Source organism: Myxine glutinosa, chromosome 14 (genome assembly GCF_964187855.1).
Source record: "Myxine glutinosa chromosome 14, kmMyxGlut1.1, whole genome shotgun sequence".
Classification (NCBI taxonomy): domain Eukaryota; kingdom Metazoa; phylum Chordata; class Myxini; order Myxiniformes; family Myxinidae; genus Myxine; species Myxine glutinosa.
Window position 1 is genome coordinate 36,947,995 of NC_136274.1, and position 20,012 is coordinate 36,968,006.

The following is a 20,012-nucleotide window of genomic DNA, read 5'->3' on the forward strand; positions in this document are numbered from 1 at the left end:
ATTGTTTGCCTTCTCCCCTTTGTTACCTTGTTGTTCCCTGAGCCTGGACCTTGTGTACAAAAAAGAGAAAAAGGTAGCACTACTGCTCTACAGTCTCAATATAGTTTATCGTGCAGCATCGGGTAATGCGTGCTGCAGAGTCGGGTAGCCCATGTTACAATGTCAAGGTAGCATGTGCCACAGTGTTTGTGGAGTTTGTGCTACAGTCAGTCTAGCTCACTTTTATCTCTACACATCACTTTCACAAATTTCACATTACATTTTTTTCTTTTTCGAAGTGATGGGGAACTCCGGAAGCCAGTCCGAGCTTCAGAACAAGAAGAATGGTGGGAGTACTGGCGGCAGTGGCAGTGTTGGTGGTCGCAAGGTTCCTCGAACACTGACTCGAAACCGCTTTGGATTTTCAACCCATTCATCACCTTCACACAACCGGTCAAGCAGGTCCGGCCGTCTACGACAACCAGCCCCTGATGGGGTCCCACCGAGGTGAACTCGCCTTAAAATGAGCTGATTTTCTTGGACAGTTCCTGTGTTTTTAAGTTGGTGTGACCATTGTGGGCTACTTTTGTAGCTCTTTGTTTGTGGAGCTACATTACTGTTAATAAATCATAATAAATATTGTACATATTGATTGAACACACCTTGTTTAACTTTGCTACAATTGTTGTACTATTTTCCTCCTTTCACCCCACGTAACACTAGGTTTCCAGCTTTACCACGCCTGCCTTGCCACCCAGAGAATGACGCTTGCACCACAAATTTGACAGAAGCCGGCTTGAGCTTCGGACGTGATCGCAGCTTTTCTGCACGCTTCTGGGGTTTGGGACTAGCCAGGGGTCATGGGGCAAATGAGAGTGGGTCTTCAATGCCCCCTGTGAATGCGAAAGGGAAAAGGTATACAGAATCTGGATCTGTACCTGATGAGCGGCACAGCCCCAGAGTTTTGATCAAACAATGTCGGAATGCCAATGCCGGTGGAATGTCAGTGGAGTTCCGTAAGCGAGAGCGCACACCTTCTCTGGGAACAAATGCTGCCATTGTGCCACCAAAATCGCCACGATGTGATGAAGGCAGTGCACAGCGTGAATGGATGCTACAAATCCGGCAAACGGGAAGCAACACAAACAAGGACTCGAGTCAAGTGACGGTGGAAACTACAAAAGCGAGAGGACATTTTGTGATGGAGGAAATGGTGGATGATAAGGAGGCAGTGGTTGAGTTGGATGATCAGAGTGAAGATGATGAGATTGATCAAAAGCAAATGCAGACCTCCTCTACAACAGAGGATTGCCTCGATATGTTATCAAAGGAGATGTATAAAACTCAGGAACAGCGGTTCATAGATTTGCAAATTCACCCCATTGCAATGACTGAGGCGTACTGCTCACAGACTCTTCCGTGCCGCCGGCAAAGATACACCGCACATCAAGGAAATAAGACTGGAAAACTAGGAGCGCTGGTGTCACTTGCAGGAACACTACCACGAAGGAAGAGTAAAGAACAGCAGGTGAGACTGCAACTTCCTGACCTGTGAAAGTGAAAGAACTTCAATTTTATAATCCCTCCGATTCCTACAACAACCACCCCCCAACCCCATCTTTTTATCTCGAGATTTTAAGATTGACACCTTTTTCATGGGATCTCCAAAATTTGTTCCTGTAATCAGTGATAAATTATACTCCTGCATCAATAATTGCAAACAAATGTGAAAACATGGCCTACAGTCGTGACCTTTAAGTGATTGTACAATGCCTGCAGTTTCATCTTTACTCCTTTTTCCAACCTCTCCGAAATTTTCTAGATACTGAACCAGAGTAAGTGTTTGCGAGATGGCAGTGACAGTGGGATTGAAGGTGCAGCCACTGACTCGGACTTTCCTTCCAAGAGGTCCAGCTTGGATTTTGCTTGGAGCCCAAGCATTCATACTGGGCCATGTGAGGCCGAAGGGAGTGATAGCGGAAGCAGCAGCCTTGGAATGGACGTGGCACGGTGAGCACAACAAAGGATGGTCTGATATTCTTTGTGAGAGACAATTGAAGTACAGTAAACCCTTAAATATCCCTGGGGTTACGTTCCTGGAAAATGTCGCGATATTCAAAACCGTGATGGTTAAAACCAATTTCATATGGGAATTAAAGGGAGTTAAGTAGCTGGGCTTTGAGAAAATATAGAGGAAGGTGGGTGGCAGCCAAAAATAAACACATCACAATTTAAATTAGAAAGCATCTGAAAATGCAACGCCCGTCTGCGTCCACTTACTCGTATATTCAGATGCCTTCTTATTCTTCCATATGCTCAAAATAAAGAAAACCGTTAAAAAAAAGATACAACATGAAAATCGATGATTTTATGCAACCTTGACCTTTGACCTTTTGATCTAAAAAAAACAATCAACTCCTACCTTTTCATTAGTGACCCAATATGCAAATTCTTTAAATTTCAGGTCAATCGGGTGAAAATTGGTGATTTTACGCAACCTTGACCCTTGAACTTTTAATATAAAAAACAATCAGCTTCTAGCTTTTGCTTGGTGAACCAATTCAGTGACCTAATATGAAAATTCTTAAAATTTTAGGTCAATCAGAATAAAATTGATGATTTTATGTGAACCTGACCTTTGACCTTTTGACCAAATTATAATTTGCCTTCTCCATATTATCATAATAAAGCTTTGGTGAAAATTTGATGACAAAACTCAAATGGTAAAAAACGTTACGGCCCGGACACACACACACACACACACACACACACACACACACACACACACACACACAAACACACACAGAAGTGATAGCAGGGTACGGGGCCAATAAACGTGTAAAATAACATAAATCGGCTTTACAATTAAATCTCCTGCTGTGATGAAGCAGATTAAATGTTCAGAAGCAATAAGATCTGCATGCTCGGCCCCACCATTCTGCCCCTATTAAACTCTTAAATAGTTTTCCTTTGTAATCTGTCGATGTGCTTCTTTTATAAATGATGTGCTTCTTTTATAAATCGTTCCGTAAACCAGCGAATAAATAAAATTAAAGTAAATACTTTTGTCTGTCATTTTACACTTTGATGCCATTGAAGGAGCTGGGCTCCAACGCGAGTTGAAAGAATTGACGCGACCAAAGATGGAAATTCGTCCGAGTAGGTTTAATAAATGTATCACACTCGGGTACTCTGAAAAGCTCGTTTATCGGGCAGCAATATATATACACATTTATGTCGGGAAGTTTGTCCGGCAAAAGCTATACCGGGCATGCCCGGGTATCAAGGGCGAGCCTTGGAAAGGCGAGTCTGGACCTGCCCGGGCGTGTTTGGCTGCGGCCTGGCAAGTCGAGGCTGGGCGTGCCCGGGCGCTCTGGACGAGCACTGGAAAGGCGATAGCGGGCATGCCCGGACGCTCTGGGCGAGCACTGGAAAGGCGATAGCGGGCATGCCCGGACGCTCTGGGCGAGCCCTGGAAAGGCGATAGCGGGCATGCCCGGACGCTCTGGGCGAGCCCTGGAAAGGCGATAGCGGGCATGCCCGGACGCTCTGGGCGAGCCCTGGAAAGGCGATAGCGGGCATGCCCGGGCGCTCTGGACGAGCACTGGAAAGGCGATAGCGGGCATGCCCGGACGCTCTGGGCGAGACCTGAAAAGGCGATAGCGGGCATGCCCGGGCGCTCTGGACGAGCACTGGAAAGGCGATAGCGGGCATGCCCGGACGCTCTGGACGAGCACTGGAAAGGCGATAGCGGGCATGCCCGGACGCTCTGGGCGAGCCCTGGAAAGGCGATAGCGGGCATGCCCGGACGCTCTGGGCGAGCCCTGGAAAGGCGAGAGCGGGCATGCCCGGGAAAGACGAGACCGGGCGTGCCCGGGAGGTTCGGGCGTGCCCGGGAGAGGCGCGTCTGGCTGTGTTCTGGCCGGTGCAAGGCGATTGTGTGCATCCAGCGGTAACCGCTACACCATTCTATTATTAACGGGGCGAAGGCCTCATGGCGTGAGAAAACAATCACAGCTCAGCTTAAAAAAAAAAACCACGATTGGTCGAAATTAAACCCTGCGACAACTAAATCGGTACATAAATTCCCTTTTGCATGTGGGCCGGAGGAAGCACCCCATGTCCCATCTCAATATACAGCCTTTGTTGGCCTCAAAATGGATGACAGGGTCAATGTGTGGCAGCTTAAAACCTTGCCCAGATACTGAAGTACCTACATCCAAAATGTGGGGCCCAAAGGTGCTACTGTGCAGCCGTGAAAGAATAATGTACAAGTACAGATACATTCAAAGTACACCGCCCCCATGCCAAATAATTAAATATCCTACAGCGCGGCATTGCCGGGGCGCCTCCGGCTCCCGGCAATACCGCAGTGCAGCTCATAGAGACTGCATTGGGAGGGAGAGGTGTACAATCATTGATTGATTAATTGTATAATTAAAATCAATAAAAGATTATCACAAAATATTTTCTTAATCAATTGGCCAATAGCATAACTAAACTACTAGTGCTTCATCCGAAGATGTATCTTTTAGAAATTTAATTAAATAAGTCATTAATAAAAAATTAAATAATTAATTGATTAATCAATAAATAATTAATCGATGAAATTAATAATCAATAAATCAAAAATATCCTTGATAGCCACATCACTTGGTCACTGTCCTGTCCAAATATTAGCTTCCCAGCTCAAAAGGTGCCTGAGATATTGGCCAAATAAGAAAGAAAATAAATAAATGATTAATAATGAAAACAAATAATAATCATTAAAAAAATAAATTATTAATCAATTCGGTCATAGAACACATAAACCACCACCATTTCATCAGAATCGGTAACTTTAAAAAAAAATTTTTTTTTAGTCATCAATCGAATAATTCAATAATTAATCGATTAATTGATTAATTAATAAATCAAAAATAGCCTTTGCAGCCAAATCACCTGGTCATTGGCATGTCCAAATATCAGCTTCCTAACTCAAAAGGTGCCTGAGTTAATGGCCAGAAGAGAAAGTAAATTTAATTAATTAAATAAGTACTTAATTAATCGCTAATAATTATATAACTCCTCAATTAATTGATTAATCAAAAAACAAAAAATACTGTTTTTGACAAAGTACTTGCTCACTATTGTGCCACAATTTCAGCTTTCGAGCTCAAAGGATGGCTGAGATAGAGCCCGGACAAACAAGAAAGCAAGAAAACAAACAAACAAACAAACAACCAGAGTGAAAACTGAGTACTCCCTTTCAGCATGCGTCATTGCCCAGCCCTCTTTGGTGCCCGGCAATGACGATATGCAGCGCCTGGAGATGGCATAGTAAAGGTGCGGTGTACAACAATCAAATACCCAAACAAACACATAAACACACGAAGGAACACCTGAAAACACAAAAAAGCACAAATGTACAATCACTTGAAAAATATTTATAGGGTTTACTATTTTTTGAACACAACAACAACAGGCATTTTAAGGCCATTTTCCCTGCAAGAGTGAGGGTTAGCCTTGCGGTCCCCATGACAATCTTCTCCATTTTGCCCTATTTTCTGCATCTTCCCTTGTTAATCCCCTTGCCCGCATTTCTTCTTCGACCATCTTCAGCCAAGTCTTTCTCGGTCTTCCCCGTCCTCTACTTCCTTCTACATTCATTTCCATTACTCTTCTCAACCAGTAACTTTCATCCTTCCTCAACACATGACCAAACCATCTCAACCTGTTTCTCTCCACAGCATCCATCACAGGCTCTATTCCCATCATCTTTCGCAATTCATCATTTGTCGTCCTCTCTCTCAACGATACTCCACACATCCACCGAACCATTCGCATTTCCACCCTTTCCACCCTTCGTTGCTGCTCTACATTCATTACCCATGTCTCGCTCACATAAATCATAACACTTCTCACACATGCAGCATACACCTTTCCCTTCAGCTTCAACGACACTCCCCTCCTCATCAGCACGCCACTCAGTTCCCGAAACTTCTTCCATGCACATCTCACTCCAGCAACCGTTGCCGAGTCTGATCCACCTTCTCCATTCAGCATGTCTCTGAGGTAGCAAAATGTAGCACATCTCCCTGCTCTCAAATGTTGTGTTTGTGTGCTTCCCCTTCTCTCCCCATCTTGTCTTCCGCTCCCTCTTTTTATATATTTTGTTTGTCTGGTTGATTTGTTTGTGAAATAAATGTTAGCTCTTTCACGAGCCTCGATTCAGTATACAAAAAAGAAAAGAAAAAAAAAGTCCATCCATACTTTCTGCAATCAACACCAGATCATCTGCATACAACAACTCCCACGGTAAACCCTCCTTTACGTTCCGAGCCAGCACCTCCATCACAGCGACAAATAGTAGTGGACTTAGTACCGACCCCTGATGCACTCCCACCTTCACCTCAAACTCACCACTGTTCCCGTCCTTCGTCCTTACAGCTGTGCGCTCTTTTGTACATTGCATCACTACTCTGATCAACCATTCCTACACTCCTAACTTCCTCAATGCCCATGTCACTACTTCACGTGGAACCTTATCGAATGCTTTCTCCAGATCAACAAACCCAAGAAAGAACTTCCTCCTCTTCTCCATGTACTTCTCCTGCAACTGCCTCACAATAAAAAGCACGTCTGTCATTCCTCTTCCTGGCATAAATCCAAACTGCATTTCGTCAATCTTCACTTTCTTCCTTATCCTCCTCTCCAACACCCTTTCCAATACCTTCATTCCATGCTCCAATAACTTTATCGCTTGATACGAGCCACAGTCCAGAGGGTCACCTTTCCTCTTGTATAGAGGGACGAGGGTACTCAGTTCCCAATCCCCTGGAATGCGGCCTTCTTTCACCACCAGATTGCAGATCTCTGTCATTCTCTTCACACCCCAATTTCCCGCTGCCTTCAACATATCTCCCACAACTCCCGTCGGCCCTCCCGCTTTTCTACTCTTCATTGCTTTTATCGCTTCCTCAACTTCCTTCTCGGTTATCTTCTCTGCCGATCCTAAAACTGGGTTACTCTCTATGTTGCCATCCCATTCATTATCTGCATTCAACAGTATTTCCATATATCTCTTCCATCTTCCTTTAATTCCATCTGGGTCCACAACGATTTGTCCCACTTCATCCTTCAAGCAACTCACCCCCATCACATCACACCTCTCTTTCGCTATCTGCTTTGCAATCCTGAATACCGCTCTCTGACCCTCTTCCAAATCCAAGCGTTCTCCGAACATTTTCCTCCATGCCTCCTGCGCCTTTGCTACCTCTTTCTTTGCAGCCTTCTTGGCTGCCTTATAACTTTCACGCTCTGCCTTTTCTGCGCCCATACGCTTTGCCTGCTGCCACTCCTTGAACTTCTTCCTCTTCTCGTCAATCTTCTTTCCAACTTCATCATCCCACCACCATGTTTCCAAGTGCCCCGGTGGTCCTTTTGTCCATCCACATACCTCACCAACGGCTCCCAACACACTATCTTTCATTGACATCCAACCACGTTCAAGCTCAACCACATCATCCTCTACCATACTCAGCCTCTCTTTTAATGCTTCCCTCACTGTCACCTCTTTCAACCTCCACACCTTCATTCTCGGTTGGTACTTCACCCGCCGAGCTCTCCTCGCACCTTTCACCCTTATGTCGCAGACAACCAAGTGGTGCTGTGAAACAGCCTCCTCCCCCGGGATCACCTTTGTGTCCCACAGGTGCCCCCTATCTCGCCTACGCACCAGCAGGTCGTCAACGGTTGTCGTCGGCCCACCTGACGTGTATGTAACAAGCTTATTATCCTCTTTCTGGAACTGAGTATTACAAATCAACAAATCAGCTCCATCAGCAAACTCCAAAATCCTTTCACCTTCTCCATTTCTCACACAATATCCGTAACCCCCATGAACTCCCTCAAAACCGTCCATACTCCTGTCCATTTAGGTCTCCTCCTACCACAACAACTTCCTCATCTTTCACGTTTTCCATCAGCTTCTCTATCGCACACCAGAACTTGTCCTTCTCTTCATCGCTCCGACCAACCTGCGGAGCATATCCCGAGATGACGTTCACCAAGAGCTTTCCAATCATCATTTTCACCATCATCAACCTATCACTCACTCTCGTCACATTCACCACACTGTCTACAAACTCCTCAGAAAACAGGACACCAACACTATTCACGCCTTCTGGGCACCCTTGCCACACAAACTTGTATTTCTGTCCCTGCCTACCCTTCACCATTCTCACACCACTTCCCTTCCATCTCGTCTCCTGCACACAACATATGTCCACTCTTCTTCTGACCAATACTTCCACCACTTCTCCTGATACCCCTGTCATTGTCCCTACATTCCATGTCCCAAACCTCAGAAACCGATCTCCACGTTGGGCATCAGACGTTTCGTCGTCATAAATGGAGTGATTTCCACCCTTGCTTCGATCGGGTTCCCCACCTTGAGTTTTGACGAGAGGGAGTGGGGTCCCCCACGGGGTACTTCGGGCTGTACCCTGCCCATATGTAGTTGTAATTGTAATGGTTCTCTTTTTGAGGCAATGTATATATATATTTTTAATGGCCGGATGCCCTTCTGACGCCAACCCTTTTTTGGCGCCTCTTACGACACGCAGGGATACGGTGTACCTATTCTAAATCGGGGTACACACCGGTGTTTTTTTGAAATTTTCACCGATATTTTTTGAATAATAACTGGAAATTGTGGTGGCTCCTGTAAATTTGAATAACTCGCATCATGTTTCTCAGTCCAATCATGTATGAGACAAAATAAATCTTGGCATTGATATCCTGAAATATCCGCTTGTAATTAATGTCGTGTTGAAATTAAATCGGTGTGTTTTGAAGTACAGGTATTTCATATTTAATGAAATGAAATACGTGCTTTGTTATGCATTCCTTACAACAGTTGTGTAGTGGTGTCTGGAGAAGGACAACATTGCACTCGTGGAAGTTGGCTTGGTGGAGCCAGTTGTTATGGTCAGGTTCGAGGCCTACTCAACTCAGCCTCTGGACCAGGACCCACTTGGAGAGTTGGTGGCAGTGTGGAGGACGAGTCACCCACATCTGCATGCAGGCATGACGACCTGGATTTTTATTGATGTTGTTGGAATGCTGTTTGTATTTAGATCAGGATACACTCAAATTAGCAATGGACGATTGATCGGCTTTTCAATGTCAACTAATGCAGAAGAGGGTTTGGAAAGTTTGGAGAGAAAGGAAGCTGATTGCTTTGCTTTTTTGGATTATGCAGTGAAGAGAGACTGGGGTGCAGCTGGCCAGGTAGCGGAGGCGCCGTACGACGGGCAGGCTGGCTCGGTGTTAAGTCCTGGCTAGCTCGAGGAAAAGGATCCCGGCTGGAACTCTGCCCATGCCGACGTTGGAAGCTCTACTGGGCTGCTCTGAAAGGTATTGGGACCCAACAGTGAAGATGAAAATTCAACTAAATGTTTATATATATTTTATTTTAAAATTTGGCTTTTAAAGGGTTTATAGCACAACCTTATAATAGGCAGAGACCAAGTTGTCCTGATTTTTTTTCCCTGATATGGGGTAAGCAGGGTGAGGGTGAACTCATAGTAAGTTTTCCTGATATGGGAGCATTTGAAAATGTCATCGATTAAATGTCGATGAGCATTCCCCGTAGTGCAGACCACATGAGGCAGTCCAATACATCCTTTCTGAAAGTATATTTAGTGAGCCAACTGGATTTCATTCACAATCTGATAACAACTTGGTGATACTCCTGCGACAAACTCGCTTTCCAAATGTTTCTAATCCAAATCTTTAATACTAATTATTTCATATGGATTTCAACCCACAACCTCTGGGATGCCACTCCAGTGTATCCTTAACACTGTTACCATTCTCAAACTAATGGTGTAGACTAGAACGGCGCTCGGTATCTATAGAGCGTACCTCTGTCAGGCTGAACAGTTTATGTTTTGTATCCCATTGATAGGTCGGATCTGGATCCGGACCTGAACCAAAATCTAATCAGCTTGTTCTTGTCACTTCCCCAACTCATCCACCAAGTTTTGTCATAAGTCGTTCACAACGTTTTGAAATATCATGGTATATATCATTTGTGGCTTGATCACTCAATGGTGAAGAATCACTTTAAAATTTTAAAATTTTCTGATCTGGATCCGGATTTGAATCTTCACCAAAATTTAATAAACTCTTCCTTGACACACACCCAACCTGTCCACCAAGTTTCATCCGAATCCATCCACAACTTTTTGAGATGTCCTGTTCACAAACAGACAAACAGACAGAGGTGAAAACATAACCTCTATCCACCTTTGCTGGTGGAGGTAATGAGGTCTAGTTTTTTGATTGGTTGCACTGGTCCCTAGCTGGTCTCACTGAGTACCATTAGAAGGCCTTATGTGTGTGCGTGCTTGCATGGCAGGTTGTGCCCTGTTCTTGTATGGTGCAACGGAGGGAGCTGGAATCGAGCCTGGTGTGACACAGCCATGCCACATGCTTTCGGTTCAGAACGCCATTGTGCAAGCTGTACCAGAACATCCAAAGCGAGAAAACGTATTTTGCCTCAGCAACTCTTTTGGAGACGTCTACCTGATGCAGGTAAACCTTAGTGCTCGCTCTTGACTAACTTTCAAGTAAACCTCAGTATGGAGGCTTGCATGAGATAAATCTGGAAATTTTATACCCTTATCAAGCATAGGGTATTTATGCCACGATGTTTTATGATGTGCTGCCAACAAGACGATAAAACACATGATCCCAATCGGAATTCCTGGAATCAACGTCTGTATTGTTTAGTCCTCCACTAGAACGAAGGGCAGCATATTTATGAGTGATGATGCGGTCTTTGCAGACTGGCAGTACTGTGGAGCTCGAGGATTGGGCATCTGCGATTCATTCCGCATGCGCTGCAGCAATCGCACGTCGTGCAAACCGAGTCGATACCCCAGCTCTGCTCCGAGCAGAGGTTGCTCGACTGCAAGGTGCCGTTGAGCTTGACTCCAAGATGAAAAAAATGGCCGAGTTGCAGGTTGCGCTAACAAGCGACTCGCGAAACAAAAAGGCAATCATGACACAGGTTAGGTATAAAGCTGAACTTCTTCCTCTTCTCACAATTTTTTTTAACTTTGTTCATTTTCTTTCCAAAGCTTCGTGTTTTCTTAATGGTTAAGGTGGCTGCCTTAAAATATTATGGTCTTGTCTCCGACCCAACTCATCCACCAAGTTTTGGCAGAAGTCATCCACAACGTTTTGAAATATCATGCTATATACAGTCATATCACGTGAAAAAGTAAGTACACCCCATGTAAAGTTTTGACTTTTTCAACATATTTCAACATACAGCTATTTGATCGTCATTTCAACAATACTGACAGATAAAGGTGATATAATATAACAAATATCATGAAACATTTAGATTTTGTAGTCCATTGTATAATTTAAATAAACATAAATGCAAATTTCGCATGTGGAAAAAGTAAGTACACCCTTGGCTCTAATAGGTGGTATTGCCCCCTTTGGCAGAAATAACCTCAAGTAGGCGTTTCTTATAACTGTCTACCAGTCTCTGACATCAACTGGGAGAAATTTTTGCCCACTCCTCCATGCAGAATTCTTTCAGCTGTGCAATGTTTGAGGGGTTTCTTGCATGCACAGCTCGTTTCAAATCCCCCCCCAAACATTTCGATGGGATTTAGATCCGGGCTTTGACTTGGGCATTCCAGAACCCTCCATTTCTTTCTTTTCAGCCATTCTTTGGTGGATTTACTGGTATGTTTAGGGTCATTGTCATGTTGCAAGGTCCACCTTCGGTTGAGCTTCAACTTTCCGACAGATGGCCTCACATTATCCTCAAGCACCCTCTGGTACAATGAAGAATTCATAGTGGATTCTATGATGGTGAGCTGCCCAGGCCCTGATGCAGCAAAGCTGCCCCAAACCATAATATTTCCACCACCATGCTTTACAACTGGTATCAGGTTCTTGTGATCAAATGCTGTCTTTGTTTTTCGCCAAACATGTCTTCTGGTACTGTGGCCAAATAGCTCTACCTTTGACTCATCTGTCCAGAGTACATTGTTCCAGAAGTGCTGGTCTTTGTCTAGGTGTTCATTGGCAAACTTTAGTCTTGCCGTGATGTTCTTTCTGGACAGCAAAGGTTTCCTCCTAGCCTCCCATGTAGATCAAAATTGTGCAGCCTCTTTCTAATGGTAGACTCGTGCACTTTGACATCAACAGTGGCAAGAGCTACCTGTAGGTCCCGTGATGACATTCTGGGGTCCTTAGAGACTTTTTTCAGCATCTTGCGGTCTGCTCTCGGGGTGAACTTGCTGGGGCGGCCTGGCCTGAACAAGTTGGCAGTTGTTTGGAATCTTCTCCACTTGTGGATGATCTTCCGGACAGTCGAATGATTGATTTCAAATTGTTTGGAGATCTTTTTAAATCCCTTCCCAGACTCATAGGCATCTATAACTTTCATTCTGAAAGCCTCAGAGAGCTCTTTTGATCTAGGCATGGTGATGCCACACACTTCAACAACAAAGAGCAAACCAAACTAAATGTCTGAGGTTTAAATAAGACAGGTTCCTCCAAGATCCTCTCTAACGATGTTCTAATCATTTGCACCTGAGCTGGTGCACCTGATTCTAATTTTAGGTATTTGAAGTAGTGATAAATGTAGGGGTGTACTTACTTTTTCCACATGCGAAATTTGCATTTATGTTTATTTAAATTATACAATGGACTACAAAATGTAAATGTTTCATGATATTTGTTATATTATATCACCTTTATCTGTCAATATTGTTCAAATGAAGATCAAATAGCTGTATGTTGAAATATGTTGAAAAAGTCAAAACTTTACATGGGGTGTACTTACTTTTTCACGTGACTGTATAGTTTTTGGCTCTATCACTCAATGGTGAAGAATCACTTAAATAATTTTTAAAATTCTCATATCCGGATCCGGATTCAGATCTTCACAAAAATTAAATTGATTCGGACGAAATTTGGTGGGCTGGTTGGGTGTGTGACAAGGACGTGCCACTGTCGTGTAACTATCAGCCCCTGTCATGCTGTCATGCTGTTGATTAACACCAGGTGGGTTGACTCAGCCTGCCATCCTCTGAGGTCAAAAAAATGAGTACCAGCTTACTGGGAAGAATGATCCATTCAAGTATCCTGTGTTGGAGCGTCGACCCATCCAGGATAGTTCCCAATAGCCAAATAAACTGCTTCGGCAGCCCTATGCATCAGTCTTCTTCTTCATCATCTTCTTTATTTTCTTTCCATCCTTTCTCACCTCATGCTACCTCTTCAATTTGTAATTATTCTCTTTTTTGCTCTTACCTCAGATACAACAGTGGGAGAGAAACCTGGAGGGTCTCCAAGTGGAGCTGTTCCGACATCGTTGCTATCTTGCGAGCCTGCAGGGTGAAGAGCCTCCCAACCCAAAGCCACTGCTCTCCATGGCCAGTCGCTCCACCAAGCTTGCCCTCGCCCGCCTCGCATCCTTTTCTGTGTCTTCTTTGCACGCACTGGTACGTCCCTCAGCCACTTGCTCTGTTGTATGAGATCTGATAATAAAGTCCCAGGAATAAAGCAATAGTAACTTTTATTGCAAACACACCAATTATGTTTAGTGGTCACCTTCAAAATAATCTCGTTGGGAGTCTGTACATGCTGGCCAATGTCGCTGCCATGCTTCAAAGCACCCTTGGGAGTCGTTGTATGAAAGGACATTTATCTCATTGGTCACGGCTCTTTGGATCTCTTCTATTGATGCAAAATGAGCTCCTTTCATTTGAGTTTCGGATGTCTGTCATAATCGGACCAACATTTTCACCCTTTCGACATTTTCGTCCATTTTGACATTTGATGGGCGTCCAACCACGCATCTTCATTCATGTCCATTATCCTTTCCACAAAACTCTTGGCCCACTCAAACACACGTGATCTTGACATTGCGTCTTCCCCGTATACCAGCTTCAACTTGTTGAAAGTGTCTGTGCTACTTTCATTTAGTTTTACCAAAAACTTGATGATGATTCTCTGTTCCATAAATTTGTCGTTCATCTTCAGAACACGATTGCAACACTAATAATTTTAATAAAACTTCAGTAAGGCTACGAAACACAACTGATCAATAGAACAGCTAACACAGTATTGATAGGAATATTGCGATGCATGTCCAATTACGAAAACCAAGCCAGTGCTGCCATCTGTCGAGAAAAAACATCAGTCCTGGAACTTTTATTGTCACACCTTGTATAATTGCCATCTCAATCAGTCTGCACTCTGCTTCTGCTCTACTGTTGATATTTCACCTTTTCCATTTTGTTACATTCCATTGTGCTCAAGCTCTTCCACAATCTTCATGAAGTACACAAAAAGTGTCCAGTTACTTTACGTACATATAAATCCTGAAAACTTTCAAATCTGAAGTCCAGCAACTCGGCTCTTCTGCCATGACCGATATTTCTCAATTTAAACTTTGGAAGGACATTTCATTGGACATCCTGAAAACTGTAATCACAATAGTTTTTGTATTTATTCATTCTTTTTTTATTATTTGTTTATCATCTTAATACTCTTTTCGTAAGACTCATCTCAACTCAATTTGTCCACTCAATTGATTGAGATGTTGTGCTTTTGCTTCTTCACTTGTGTACTGTGCAGGTTTGCTCTCGTGATGACGGTACCATCTGGGAGCGCCCCGCAACGCTCAGTCGTTCCGCTCCACGCAAAAAGGGCTTATTTTCCTCTTTACGCGGATCAGATAGTCTCAACCATGCATCACACCGCACCACAACCGAGGTAAAGCCACACAGCTAGGATAAAGATAGAAAGTACCAGATGCTGTGTTATGGCATGAAAAGAAAAATTATCACAATATTATTGTATGAGTTCCCTAACAAGAAACTCCAATTTAAGAGAGGAGGCCATTCGGTCCATCAAAGCCTGCACTATTATTGCCAACTTAAGGATGTTTATCCATGCTCTATACTTTGTAAGATACTGAGTGTCAAGCAAGAAAGCAGCACATACGATGTTTAAAATCTTTGGTATTACTCAACCAGAAATCGTACCATCGATATCCCAGACTCATAGCGGACACTGACCATTACACCACTGAGCTGGTTAAACGAGTCTTTCTTAACAACCCATTTATAAGGAGCATTTGTTGAATCAAGTTTTATCACAAAGAATGACACCTTTGATGGGCGATCCAATATTTACAGTGCCTACAGAAAGTATTCACACCCCTTGACATTTTCACATTTTGTCGTGTTACAGTCTGAATTTAAAATGGATTAAATTGAGATTTTGTGTCACTGATCTACACATAATACCCCATGATGTCAAAGTGCTATTTATTTCCAATTTTTTTTTTCAATAATTAAAATTAAATACAGTAATATCTCATTTACAGAAGTATTCAAACCTCTGAGTCAATAATTTGTAGAAACGCGCTTTGGCAGCGATTACAGCTTCGAGTCTTCTTGGGTATGTCTGTATCAGATTTGCGCATCTGGATTTGTGGAGTTTCTCCCATTCTTCCTTGCAGATTTGCTCAAGCTCTGTCAAGTTGGATATGGAGCATCGGTGTCTTTCCACAGATTCTCAATGGGATTCAAGTCTGGGCTTTGGCTGGGCCACTCAAGGACTTTCAGGTTCTTGCTCTGAAGCCATTCCAGTGTTGCTTTGGCTGTATGCTTGGGGTCATTGTCCTGTTGGAATGTAAATCTTCGCTACGGTCTAAGGTCTTTTGTACTCTGAAGAATGTTCTCCTCAAGGATTTGCCTGTATTTGGCTCCATTAATTGTTCCCTCTTTCCTTACAAGTCTCCCAGTCACTGCCACTGAAAAGCATCCCCATAGCATGATGCTGCAACTACTATGCTTCATGGTAGGGATGGTGTTAGATGGGTGATGAGCTGTCCTTGGTTTCTGTCAAACGTAGCACTTTGCATTTGGGCCAAAGAGTTCAATTTTCATCTAATCAGATGACAGAATATTTTTTTATCTCATGCTCTCAGTCTTCCACATGCCTTTTTGCAAACTCCAGCCATGCTGTCATGTGCCTTTTTCTCAGGAGTGGCTTCCTTCTTTCCACTCTTCCATAAAGCCTAGATTTGTGAAGTGCTGCAGAGACTGTTGTCCTTCTGGCAGGTTCTCTAATCTCAGGTGAGGAACTGTGTAGTTCTGTCATATTGCATTCTTGTTCACCTCCCTTACCAAGATCCTTCTTGCCAGGTTGCTCAGTTTTGTCGGACGGCCACCTCTAGGAAGAGTATGGGTTGTTCCATATTCTACCCATTTCCTAATGTTGGAGCTCACTGTCCTCTTGAGAACTTTGAACACTTTTGCTATTGTTTTATACCCTTCCACAGATCTATGCCTCCTCACAATTATATCACAGAGATCTATGGACAGTTCCTTGAACTTCATGGTCGAGTTTCTGTTCTGACATGCTTGTATTCATAGTTTTGTTCATAGTATTTCATACATTCATTTCATACATTTCATACATTTCATACATTTCATAAGTTCATACATTCATAGTATTCAACTGTGGGACCTTATATAGAAAGGTGTGTTTCTTTCTATATCATGTCCGATTAAATTGAATTGGCTACAGATGGACTCCAATCAAGTTGTAGAGACATCTCAAGGATGACCAAAGGATATTGCATGCACCTGAGCTCAATTTGTAGTGTCAGCGCAAAGGGGGTTGAATACTTAGTGACGCAAGACTTTTCAGCTTTTCAATTTAAATTATTTTGTAAAAATTTCTAAAAAAAAAAAAAATCCACTTTGACATCATGGATAATGTAGTGTAGATAATGTGACAAAAAAAATTATATTTATCAAATGTGAAAAGTCGAGGGGTGCGAATACTTTCTGAAGACACTAACTAGAATCTCAAGGAAGGTGCTCACACATACCATTATGTTTGTTTTCTAACAAGTCCCTCGTTGTTTTGTGATTTGTACTACTGTACAACAACACACAACAACAGGCATTTTAAGGCCATTTTCCCTGCAAGAGCGGGGGTTAGCCTTGCGGTCCCCATGACAATGTTCTCCATTTTGCCCTATTTTCTGCATCTCTCCTTGTTAACCCCCTTGCCCGCATTTCTTCTTCCACCATCTTTAGCCAAGTCTTTCTCGGTCTTCCCCGTCCTCTACTTCCTTCTACATTCATTTCCATCACTCTTTTCAACCAGTCACTTTCATCCTTCCTCAACACATGACCAAACCATCTCAACCTGTTTCTCTTCACAGCATCCATCACAGGCTCTATTCCCATCATCTTTCGCAATTCATCATTTGTCTTCCTCTCTCTCAACGATACTCCACACATCCACCGAACCATTCACATTTCCACCCTTTCCAGCCTTCGTTGCTGCTCTACGTTCATTACCCATGTCTCACTCCCATAAATCATAACACTTCTCACACATGCAGCATACACCTTTCCCTTCAGCTTCAACTTCAATTTGTACTACTGTATAACAAAAAAATTAGAAATTAACTAACTCTGCATGCATGTTCCCATTATGTATAGAGATAGCATTTTTTTTCCCATTATATTCGATCTCTTCTTATACGACTTGCAGTTTTAGTTTATGACTGAGTATTATAATTGGTTGTTTGAAGTATTAAGGTTTAATTCTACTATGAATGGCCTCTGACTTCAAGATAGAAAATTGCTATGCTAATTTTTCTCAAATTGTCATACGTGCATTGGGTACCCATGGTGCTCCAAGTCATGGACACAAAATATATTTGACCCCCTACCATCTTAACACGCCACTCTCTTTCCCTGAGGATGGCGCGACGTTGCCTAAGCTAGGGTGTATATTAATATTTGTGTAGCTTTGTTGGTAGCTTTTTTAATGATCATATTGCTCCACAGTCTTCTCATTTGCTCTGGATTCTGACTGACATTCTATCCCTGGTTAGTGTTAGTATTTCTGCTCCTTGGTCACAAAGTCATCTCTCCCTCTCAACTCCAGTCTCTTGAGCTCTTTGTGTCTCCTTACTCTCTCTCTATGTGTTTCTTGTCTCTCTGCTTGGCACAAGAGTATATGTGAGGAAAAGATATGTGACAACAAACGACCCAAAACCAATTATCTTCTTCCTGATGCATATATACACATCGTTAAAACCTCGGACAAAGATCTGTAATAATGACATGGGTTTAAGCCTTGCTTGAGAGAATGCCACAGAGCAATTTGAGTGGTGTATAAGTTTACAGACTGCTGCCTCGATCAGTAAAGCTGATTTTCACAAGGCCCGTGATGCCTATCGACTCAAAATTATTGTAACTGGCGCTTTTTTGCTTTATAATGAAACTCCTACCAATGCAGTCAGTCATGCATTACTTGTCAGGTTAATTCATTGAGCTTTGACATTATGTTCATCTCGTCTCAGGAGATGTTTCCCTCGCTTCCCCCTTGTTACTCACCTATCTTTGTCCTCCTTATATCATTTCTAGGTGTTTGTTGGAGAAAACAACTATTTGGAGACCCTGGAGCAACCACCGTGTCCTTTTCCTTTTTCTGAAGGAACTTCACCCTGCACTGACAAACTCGCAAACTTTGATTCGACCAAAGAATGCACATCTGATGGTATTTTAATCCACGATTTATATATTTGATGATATTTATTGTCCTGGATTTTTGTAAGCGATCATAATTTTATGTTGGAGGAATCGCATGAGAATCTGTTTTTCTTCGCAAAAAGAGCAATAAACATATTAGGACATTATCTTGATTACACTTAAAACGAGAGTTCATAGTACACGATACTCAGGGTATACAGGAAGGCGTTTGTTGTTCGCCGATTGACACAAAATTATCACCATAGTATGCGTAAACTCATCTAGAATTTTTAGTGGTAATTATGACGTCATAGGTCACGTGACACAGGCACCATCTTGTTTAAATTCATGGAATCATTTTCTCGGCAACCGTTTGTGTGATTGACACGAAAATTTCACCATAGTATGCGTCTACTCGTGTATAATTTTTTAGTGATAAATATGACATCATGGGTCAGTAGATGTATACGGTAGGTTCCAGACCAGGCCAGACCCAGACCACATTCCCCACATCCTCCTTGCCCCAAAACCGGAAGTGTTCGAATTAATTAATTATTTTAGCGATTTTATCGATTTTCTCCCAAATTTCAAAATTTCCATTTTCCATGATTTTGTTATTTTCATGATTTGCCAAATAGGGGTTCCAGGCCAGGCCACCCTCCCCACTCTCCCACTCCCCCCCCCCCCATTCCCCACATCCCCCTTACCCTCAAACCGAAACTGCCTCAACCCAAAAACAGGAAGTGACACCACAAAGCGGAGGTGACCAATTAATTAATTATTTTCCAATTTTCACATTTTCTCGATTTTCCCAATTTTCCAAATTTTCAGATTTCACAATTTTCCAAAAATAAAAAAATCGATTTTCAAAATTTCTGATTTGTCAGATTTCACGATTTTCTCGAATTTCCTGATTTGTCATTTTCACTAAAATAATCATAAAACTAAAAAATTGATTTTTAGTTTAACAGGATGAGAATTATAATACAAATGAATAACTTAAATGAAAAAATAGATATTGTAATGTTTGTGGTCGCGATTATAAAACAATTCTAAACAACACCTTCAATCCAACAAACACAAAGCCAAACTTTCACAGATGATGGCTCCACTTGAACAAGGAAAACCAAAAACATGGTATTGTGATGTTTGTAAACCTGATTATAAAAGTGAACATAAAAGACATCTTAAATCCCAAAAACACACACTCAAACTTTTACATATGGTAGCTCCACCCGAACGAGAAACAAAATATTGTCGCGTTTGTGATAAGACGATCTTGAAGAGGAGCTTTCCTACTCATCTTAAATCACAAAAACACATAAAGTTGTTGGGGTACACAATTAAGGACTGTGATGGGGGCATTTAAAGGACATATTAAAATAAGGATTTTTAATTTACCACCCCCAGAACCAAAATCAATAGCTGAGGCGGTTCAAACAGTCA

General features: G+C 42.6%; 1 protein-coding gene across 1 annotated transcript in view; it reads left to right on the top strand.

The window, feature by feature from the left end:
- The window catches only part of LOC137439628 (rho guanine nucleotide exchange factor TIAM1), a 124,872-nt gene that overhangs the window by 64,648 nt on the left and 40,212 nt on the right, over positions 1–20,012 (top strand). The window contains exons 2-11 of the mRNA XM_078768487.1: positions 279–486; positions 703–1,507; positions 1,802–1,989; positions 8,879–9,046; positions 9,224–9,378; positions 10,385–10,560; positions 10,814–11,038; positions 13,314–13,499; positions 14,638–14,775; positions 18,462–18,594. Coding sequence (XP_078624613.1) covers positions 281–486; positions 703–1,507; positions 1,802–1,989; positions 8,879–9,046; positions 9,224–9,378; positions 10,385–10,560; positions 10,814–11,038; positions 13,314–13,499; positions 14,638–14,775; positions 18,462–18,594 — 2,380 coding nt within the window. The 5' untranslated portion in view covers positions 279–280. The remainder of the gene's footprint in view (positions 1–278; positions 487–702; positions 1,508–1,801; positions 1,990–8,878; positions 9,047–9,223; positions 9,379–10,384; positions 10,561–10,813; positions 11,039–13,313; positions 13,500–14,637; positions 14,776–18,461; positions 18,595–20,012) is intronic.